This window comes from Onychomys torridus, chromosome 16, assembly GCF_903995425.1.
Source record: "Onychomys torridus chromosome 16, mOncTor1.1, whole genome shotgun sequence".
In the NCBI taxonomy this organism is placed as follows: domain Eukaryota; kingdom Metazoa; phylum Chordata; class Mammalia; order Rodentia; family Cricetidae; genus Onychomys; species Onychomys torridus.
In genome coordinates, this window is record NC_050458.1 from 42,116,044 (window position 1) to 42,125,822 (window position 9,779).

The 9,779-nt window shown below is 46.8% G+C and overlaps 1 protein-coding gene across 1 annotated transcript; it reads left to right on the plus strand.

Annotated features, from left to right (window-relative positions):
• Positions 1–882: 882 nt before the first annotated feature.
• C16H8orf33 (chromosome 16 C8orf33 homolog) lies at positions 883–3,226 on the plus strand. The gene is made up of 5 exons (XM_036208332.1): positions 883–1,151; positions 1,237–1,521; positions 1,668–1,752; positions 2,101–2,247; positions 2,706–3,226. The coding sequence occupies exons 1-5, from the start codon at positions 1,146–1,148 to the stop codon at positions 2,843–2,845; spliced, it is 663 nt and encodes a 220-aa protein (XP_036064225.1). The 5' UTR covers positions 883–1,145; the 3' UTR covers positions 2,846–3,226.
• The last annotated feature ends 6,553 nt before the right edge of the window (positions 3,227–9,779 follow it).

Genomic DNA, 9,779 nt, shown 5'->3' on the forward strand with positions numbered 1-9,779 from the left:
AGTTATGCCTTTGAATCTAAAGGACTGTGCTCTTATCCATTCTGTCAATATATATGTGTGTGTGTGTGTGTGTGTGTGTATATATACATATACATACACACATGTATACACACACACACACACACACACACACACACACACACACACACACATATATTCCACCCCCGCTACACAGGGTTTCTCTGTGTAGTTTTGGTACCTGTCCTGGATCTCACTCACAGAGTGGGCTGGCCTCGAACTCACAGAGATCCACGTGGCTCTGCCTCGCGAATGCTGGGACTAAAGGCGTGTGCTACCACAGCTCGGCCCATTCTGTCAATACATCATTTTGACTGGAAGGGTTTGTTTTTTACTTTTCTGTCCTTAAATTTTTTCCTTGTAATACTGGGTATTAAATCTAGAGCCTTGCGCATAGTAGACAAATGCTCTACTACTGAGCTATATCCTACTATATACTACTGTTGTGCTCTAACAAATAAAGCTTGCCTGAAGATCAGAGTGCAGAGCTAGCCACTAGTTAGCCATAGAGGCCAGGCGGTGGAGGTACACACCTTTAATGCCAGCACTAGGGAGGTGGAGACAGGAAGCGATATGTCTGGGCGGAGAGAGGAATATAAAGCAGGAGACAGGATCTCCCCCTTTTCAGCTGAGGAGTTGGCAAGGTAAGAGGCGGTGGCTGTGGCTTGCTTTTTTCCCCCATTTAATGTTTATTTTTAGTATATATGCTTTGCCTGCGCGCGCGCGTTTGTGTGTGTGTTTTGGATCCCCTGGAACTGGAATTATGGACAGTTGTGATTTGCCACTCCCTGCCCCACCTCTGGGCGTTCTTCGGGGGAGGCGGGTGTTGTTCCATCCCTAGCTCACTGCGTATCAGTCTGGTTTCTCGGAGGTGCACTCTGCTGGGTTCTCCGAAGCCTCTGCGTTCGTCCCTGCGCTCTCTGTCCGGATCCTCCCAGAGCTGCATGCCCAGCCTGGAGCGTGCGGTGCCCCCAAGTGCTGTGCGCCGCTCCCTGAGCGCTTGCCCCGCCACACGGACCTCTGGGCCCGCTGCCTTCTGCGGAACTCTGTGCCGTAGACGTGTTTCCAGAGGACTGAGTTCACCGCGTTACCTAGGATTTACGTAGCTTCCGGTGACCGCTCCGGCCATGGCGGTGAGCTGTGGGAGGCGGCGTGCTTGTGGCGAGGCCCTGGGTGTGGGGCCCCTGTGAATTTCGTCCTGTCCCACGTGTTTTTTAGGAGTCAGGGCATCCTGCTCGGGAGGCACCAGCAGCCTCCAGCCGGAGAACTCGACGTGCTCCGCGCAAACCCCGGCTCCCCCGCCCGGCTTCCGGTGCCTCCGACCCTCCCCTTCTCAGTTCAGTGCAACCTGCTTGTGAGTCCGCCACCAGAGCGCCAGGCAGCACAGTGTCGATGAAGCAAAAGAAGAAGAAAGTCCCGAATAGGGTCTCTGGGACAAATGGAGACGGAAAGACCTCCGAGAAACCTGTCCTAGACGAAGCTCCCCCTAGTGCTGAGGCCCAGGTAAGAGAGGGATTCCTCTGGGTGCTAGCCTGCCTGCGTTCGGGGAGTGTGGTCTAGGTGTGTGGAATTAATGCACTTGAAGGGATGGGACTGGGGTCTGCGGGATCCTGATGCCTATCACAGCCACATCCTTCTTTCTGTCGCAGGCAGAGCAGCTGGCGAGGGAGCTGGCCTGGTGTGTGGAACAACTGGAGCTGGGTCTCAAGACGCAGAGACCCACCCCCAAGCAGAGTGAGAGCTCCTTTTTTTTTTAAATTTTTTAAAAATTTATTTATTTTTCTATTATCAGCTTCATACAGTATAAATTCTTATCCTAATAGTGAAATGTTTGATTGAGGCTTGCTCAGTAATTGAGTAAAACCAAAACTTACTATAAGCCACAGTCATCCTAGGGTCCCCCATGCTATATAGCCTCCCTGGTTCTGTGGGGTGCAGCGAGCTCCTCCTTTATAGTTAGGGAAATGTAAATGGTGACAGTGCTGTGGCCTGATGGTGTTGCCAGGGGATGGAATCTTTGCTTTTGTAGTAGGATGACAGGGAGTATGTATGAAGCTACCAGCTCCTTATTTTTATCTGCAGAAGAGCAGGCTGTTGGGGCAATCCGAACCTTGCGCAGTGAAAAAACGCCCTTGCCCCGGAAGAGACAGCTGATGCGCTCCTTGTTTGGGGACTACAGGGCTCAAATGGATGCTGAATGGCGGGAAGCCCTGAAGGCTCTAAAGACTGGTGAGGAACTGGGAAATATATGTACTTCAAGGGGGTAAGGAGAAGCTCAGCTCAGCAAGGTTGATGCGGGAGGAGATGGGCTCAGGGGAAACCCCTAAGCAGGGACAATGTATATACCTCTCCAAGGCGGCAGTCCTGGAAGAAGGAGGACCCAGGCCCTCAACTGGTTCTGCTTTTGGGGTGGGAAAAACCAGCTCATCTGTTTAGGCCTTGGTTCATTCCACTGACCACAAAGCTAGGTACCAGCTGGAGTGTAGTTCTTGGAACTAAATAACCTGAGTTCAAAATCCTGGATCTGTTATTTAGATCTTAGCATTTTTGGCAAGTTACTGCATCTCTGTGAATCTCATCAGGAATGACAATATCGACATTATAGGAACGTTGTGTGGGCAATCATAACTGCATGGATAATGTTAGCTGTTAACTCAGTTCTGACTCTTCCCTCCCCCTTCCCACAGCTGCCCATTCAGCCCAGGTACAGCTGGTAGGCGAGGCAGCCAGAAAGAAGAGTGGAAGGGTCTGCAGGCCGCGTGCAGCCGGAAGAACCAAGGCCGCTGTGGACTCGACTGGTGAAGAGTTTCGGTTCAATTTCTTCTAGATTCTCCCACATTCTGGACTAGTCATCGTCCTCCAGGGAGGTTTGTCTTGAGTGCAAGGCTCTTCTAGGGATCCTCTCAGCAGAAGTGGGATTGGTTTGTCCCTAACTAGTGTGTGGACATGAAGCTGCTAACCAGCGTGAAACTGTCATCTCCTGTCAGAAGAGAGATGTGTTTGGGAACTCTTCTGTGACAAGCCTGATTGTTGAGTGGGTTGTAGACAGAAATGGTGCTCCAGTCTCCGGGAGTAGCTACTGGTGATAAGGAACTGAAGAAGCTGTGTAATTATACACGGGGCTCACCTTTGAAAGGATGCCCTGGCCATTGGTCTAGTGCTTTATATATTATTAGATCACCCTAATAAATATTTTTTTAAAGAAATAGGTGATGCATGGAAGAGTGTAATGTCTGGTTAGAGGGAGTAAGGTGAGGCAGGGGGCTGCCACTACTTGGTCCAATTGTGATGTCAGAGTTTAGCCCTCTGTCAGTGTTGGCTTTTTTTCTGAGGAGACTGTCATCTTCAGAGAGCCAGTGTTTCCTCCATCAGGCCACCGTTTGTTCTTAGGAGCCAAGGAACTATGCCCTAACTTGTACTGAGTCTTTTTTTTAAATCTTTATTTATTTATGTGTGCCAAGGTGTATGTGCATAGGTATGTACAAACATGCTAGGCACATGTGTGGAGGTCACAGGATAACTTCTCAGGGATCGATCTCAGTCTCTAGATTTGGTGGCAGTTGTCTTTACTAAGCCATTTTGCCAGCCTACTCATGGAGTGACAGCAGTACTGTAGCCCTGCTCCGCCGAGCCCAGATCTTCAGGAGAACCAGGAGTCTTCACCTAGTGTAATCTGCTGGTGTTGCCCAAACTCACATCCTAGACTAGACGCAACCTAGAGTGCTGCTGTATTGAGCCTTTTTTATTTTATTATTTTTTTAGATTTATTTTTATATGCATTGGTGTTTGGCTTGCGTGTACGTCTGTGTGAGGGTGTCGGATCCCCTGGATTTAGAGTTACAGACAGTTGTGAACTGCCATGTGGGGTGCTGGGAATTGAACCATGGTCCTCTGGAAGAGCAGCCAGTGCTCTTAACTGCTCAGCCATCTCTCCAGCTCCTGTATTTAACAGTTTGTGAGTATTTTGTGGGCAGTTCAAACTCAGCATGTTACAGAATACCTAATTAGGCCCTGGGTCTCCCTTTCTTTCTTTTCTTTTCTTTTTTTTTTAGTCAATGGCATTTACTGCCTTGTCTAGCTGATTAGGCCAGAAACCTATATATATATATATATATATTTTTTTTTTTGGTTTTTTTTGAGACAGGGTTTCTCTGTAGCTTTGGAGCCTGTCCTAGACTAGCTCTGTAGACCAGGCTGGCCTCGAACTCACAGAGATCCACCTGCCTCTGCCTCCCGAGTGCTAGGATTAACAGGCGTGCGCCACCACTGCCCGGCTCTGTCATTCTTGATCTCTCTTTTTCCAACTCTGTATTCAATACTTAAGTGTTATGGTAGGTTTAGGGTTAGGAGATTCATTAGTGTGTTGGGGTTAAGAATTTGGGTTATGGTTGGAGGATTAGATGCGTTAGGGTGTTAGGTTAGTTGAGGGTTCTGGTCTGGTTCTGAGGTTAGGGTTATGCTTATTGTTAGGATCTGTTAAAAAGTCTATTCCTGCCCTTTTTTCCTGCTGGACTGCCTAGTCCAGCCTCAATAGGAGAGAAGGTGCCTAGTCTTCCTACAACTTGATATGCCATATGCCATGGCTGCCTGATATGCATGGGAGGCCTGCCCTTTTCTGAAGAGAAACAGAAGACGGGGTTGCGGGGGAGAAAGGAGGTTGAGAGGAGGGGCTGGGAGGAGAGGAGAAAGATAATCTTAGTATTGTATATTGTATAATAGTTAACTTTCTTTGTTTTGTTTTCTGAGACAGGGTTTCACTGTGTAACTCTGGCTGTCCTGGAACTCACTCCGTAGACCAGGCTGGCCTCAAACTCAGAGATCCGCCTGTCTCTGCCTTCTGAGTGCTGGGATTATAGGAGTGCGCCACCACCGCCCGGCGGATGGACTCTTAATAGTCCACATTTACACAGAGTAGGTCCATTTGGAGGGAAATGTCCTCGGTCCTAAGTGAAGCCATGATCAAGCAGGCCTTTGGTTCATTGTCAACATGTGAAATTATTGGTATAAAAGAATAAAAAGATCCAGGGACTTTTCAGCCCAAGTGAACCTTAAGGATTTAACTGTCAACTGGCCGTAAAGGGCCGGGGTTAGGTGGTGGTGGGGGTTCATTTTGGCCACCTGCATGGTCTTAAATGCCCAAAGATTAAAATGATGGCCGTAACACAAAAATAAAGTAGACTTTAAAGGGGACAAACAAAATTTATCCTTAAATATGCCTTCAATTAGATCCTATGCATGAGGTACTGTGATACCTTATAAAATAGCCATAGGTACCTCAGCTATAACAAGAATATATACAGGAATAAACTATTTAGATAGTTTACCTAAATCCCTCAGTAATTGTTGCCTCATATCACGCTCTGGTTTTCTTGTTTCTTTTGACGCTTGTTACTCTATGGTGCAATATAAGATTGGCATCCTTTTATTCTATCTCACCATTTTATTATTTTATTATATGTATGGATGCTTTACCTCTATGTCTGTGTACCGTGTGTGCATGGTGCCCACAGAGGTCAGAAGAGGTCATTAAAACCCCTGTAAGATTGTGAACCACCATGTGGGTGTTGGGAATTGAATTTGGGTCCTCTGTCAGAGCAGCCAGTGCTCCTAACCACTGAACTGTCTCTCCAGCCCCAGTAAGCCACATTTTTGTTTTGTTTTGTTTTTCCAGACAGGGTTTCTCCGTGTAGTTTTGGTGCCTGTCCTGGATCTTGCTCTGTAGACCAGGCTGGCCTCAAACTCACAGAGATCCGCCTGGCTCTGCCTCCTGAGTGCTGGGATTAAAGGTGTGCACCACCACCTGGCTAAGCCACATTCTTAATATAAAGTCACCAATAGGTTTAAAAAACAACAGGGCAGTGGTGGCACACTACACAGGTGGTTCCCGGACACTAGAGCTATTACACAGAGAAATCCTATCTTGAAAAACCAAAGAAAGAAGCTGGGCGGTGGTGGCGCACGCCTTTAATCCCAGCATTGGGAGACAGAGCCAGGTGGATCTTTGAGTTCAAGGCCAGCCTGGGCTACCAAATGAGTTCCAGGAAAGGTGCACAGCTACACAGGGAAATCCTGTCTCAAAAAAACAAAACAAAAACAAAAAAACAAAAAAGAAAAGAAAAGAAATAGAAAAACCAAAGAGAGGGAGCGAGCTAAAACAATAACACAGTCAAGGGATTGTACCCACGAAGGATAGCTTTCTGAAAATGAACGCTGCCATGGCTTTCCTTGCTCTTGCCTTTACTGTGGTCATTGGTTGATACAATCCTGTTACTCTTCCTTAACCCTTGTATTTTAGTAAGATTTTTTTTTTCTTCTCGAGACAGGGTTTCTCTGTGTAGCTTTGGAGCCTTTCCTGGAACTCACTCTGTAGACCAGGTTGGCCTCGAACTCACAGAGATCCACCTGTCTCTGCCTCCCGAGTGCTGGGATTAAAGGTGTGTGCCACCACCACCTGGCTAGATGGTAATGCCTTTAGTCTAAAGGAACATAACTAAATGGGTAAAGCCAGTATGGTGGTTTGAATAAAAATAATGGCCCCATAGGCCCATAGGGAGTGGCACTATTAGGAGGTGTGGCCTTGTTGGAGGTGTGTCACTAGGGGTGGGCTTTGAGGTCTCAGAACCTGAAGCCTGGCCAGTGTGACTCTGTCACTTCCTGTTGCTGCCTGTGGATCCAGATGTAGAACTCTCAGCTCCTTCTCCAGCACCACGTCTGCCTGCTTGCCGCCATGCTTCCCACCACGATGATAATGGACTACATCTCTGAACTGTAAGCCAGCCTCAATTAAATGTTTTTCTTCATAAGAATTGCTGTGGTCATGGTGTCTTTTCATAGCAATAAAACCCTAGTGAAGAGGGGTTAGTTCTAAAGTGCAGAGCCTGAACACAGCAACCCCTATGTTAATCATTAAGGGTTTTTTTTTTTTTTGCTATTGTCTTTGGTCATTTTATACTGCAAATCCTTGTATCATTCTAGTTCCTAAGTACACAGTAAAGGTTAAGAGAAAAGACACAGCAGGTGTTGTTATTTTCCTAGCCAAGTTAGCATTGCCCTTAGGTTTTTTGAAGGCAGAGACAGTTTGTGTTTGGGACATCTTCACACACCCAGCTAGAGAGCATCTAAAAGGACCCATGGGTCCATAGACAGCCAGGTGTGAGGGAGGTGAGAGTCCCCATCACTGCCCAGCAACTGTTTCCTCCCAGAATCTCAGCACTGAAAGTGTAAGGCGGAAGTTAACGACTGAGACGCTGTTAGATGCTATCATCCACCATTAGTTAAAACGGGAAGGACTTTGAAACACTTCGAATTCATTCTGTTGAGCCCAAGGAGGTTCAAGTGATGGGACGTTTCACCGCCAAGTGTAATGCCAGTTTGTGTTCTAGTCGTCCGAATAAAAGTCAATGCACCAAAACGTTTTTTTCCTTAAACACAAATTCTGTTTTATGGAGCCAAGAGACATTAAGCTGCTAAAACACATGCTTTAAAAATTGAATATGGAATAGCTGCCCTCCGTTTCTTGAGGGAGGAAATGCACTATTTAAACCTTGCTTACTCATAATAACCCAAGTTTCTGGAAGGCTTATGCATTTGGAATTGCTCCAAATCCAGAAGAGGGGAGGTGGGTGGGGGAAAGGGGAGACGGGGGGAGGGGGAGAGGGAGAGAAAGAAGAGAGAGAGAGAGAATAGCAAGCAAGCCCAGCTTTGCAAAGTAGACCTGAAGCCCTAGCAACAACGAAAGGAGTCTTGGAGCTTACACCTGATTGGCTTGCCAGCAAGGAATGCTGAGCTCTGATTGGCTGGTGATGTCTCCAATGAATCAGCCTTTTGCAGGGAATCAAATTTGTCTGGCAGAAAGGACAGGAGGTAGAAGAAGCAGGCCCGAGGGAAGAGATTGGCCAAATATGGCGGGTTGTTTGTAACAGTGGCGGCGGCCGAGATGAATGAACACAAAACACCTGTTTACAAAATGGGTTACTTACAGTTACTGCTCCGGTCTTCAGAAAGACCTTCAAGGCTTCCGTAGTTAAAGACATCTCCCCCATGTTACACAGTAAGAAAAATAGCTTAGGTATCTTAGCTCAAACCCAGGGTCGTTGCCACTATCGATTCTCTGGAAATAGCAATTTGGAATTATTCGGAGGGACGGAGAGCAAATACTCTGTCCACAGAAAAGGACATTGGAAGCCACATCAGGTACAGTTTAGTGGGACGTGCAGCAGGGCGAACGGCCTCCTGCCCTTCACTACACAGACCTTGAAAACATCGCCCAGGGAACATCTGTGTGCACATTAGGAAGGGGGACGATTGTGGTCTGAATGGAGCTTGTGTCTTGAGAGCTCAGAGTGAACATGTTTATCTGGATGGATGGCTCACAACCCCAGATGTCTAAGTTGGAAGCCACCTCTTTCCCGGGCTTACTCAACAAGGTGGAGAACCACTGCTCCAGATCCTGTGTAAGCAGTGTGTTGTTGGTGCTTAAAGGCTGTAGTGAATGAATGAATGAAGGAAGGAAGGAAGGAAGGAAGAGCACCAGCGCTGTAACACTCCCAGTGTGTCATGTCACCTCTGCACCAACAGCTGTGCACAGGGCTCCTGTAGGCCATCCTGTTTCCTCATCGTTCTTTTGGAAGTTGTGATCTCTAATAAACTGCCACCATGTAGGAAGTTTTGTAGAATTCCTAACATGGTTTCTGAAAAGGAAGGAAATCTTGTTATTGCATTTTTTTTGATTTGCTAAAATTGTGTCTCTGAGATTAATATATCCTTAGCAAAATGAGTCACCTTATAGGGTGTTTTTCGGTTTTTCAAGACAGGGTTTCTCTGTGTAGCTTTGGTGCCTATCCTGGAACTCACTCTGTAGACCAGTCTAGCCTCAAGCTCACAGAGATCCGCCTGGCTTTGCCTCCCGAGTGCTGGGATTAAAGGTGTGGGCCACCACTGCCTGGCTTTACAAGGATTTTAAAATCATAGTTGGATTTTTTTTTTTTTTTTTTTTGAGACAGGTTTTCTTTTTTTTCTTTTTTCTTTTTGGTTTTTCGAGACAGGGTTTCCCTGTGTAGCTTTGCGCCTTTTTCCTGGAACTCACTCTGTAGCCCAGGCTGGCCTCGAACTCACAGAGATTCTCCTGGCTCTACCTCCTGAGTACTGGGATTAAAGGCGTGCGCCACCACCACCACCCGGTGAGACAGATTTTCTTTGTATAGCCCTGGCTGATCTTGAACTCACAGAGATCCGGCTGCCTCTGCCTCCTGAATGCTAGGATAAAGGTGTGCACCACCACCATCTGGCAACCGACTCAATCTTGGTCAAGGTATTGCTGCTTTAATTATGTCCATTTATTTTAATATTCCAATTTTGGATTTTTTTCTTTTTTAGATGGCCTATTAATAGTTTCTTTTGAAAGTAAAAATTGTCATGGTGCCCTCTGGTGGAATAACAAAGGATTTCCTTCCTTTCTTCCTTTTCCTTCTCATCTAGAAAGAACACATGATTGTGATTGATCTATGGCAGGGTCAACTTTAATATAAATGACATAATGTCCAGGAAGGTCATTCTTGCTGTTGGGGGACCACAAGAAATACATGCCTCGGAATACCTGCTTGCAAGCAAATATATATGTATATGGTTTTCAAGGCGGTTTCTCTGTGTAGCCCTGGTTGTCCCAGAACTCAGTTATGTAGCCCAGGCTGGCCTCAAACTCAGAGATCCACCTGTTTCTACCTCCTGAGTGCTGGGATTCAGGGCGTTCACTACCACTGCCC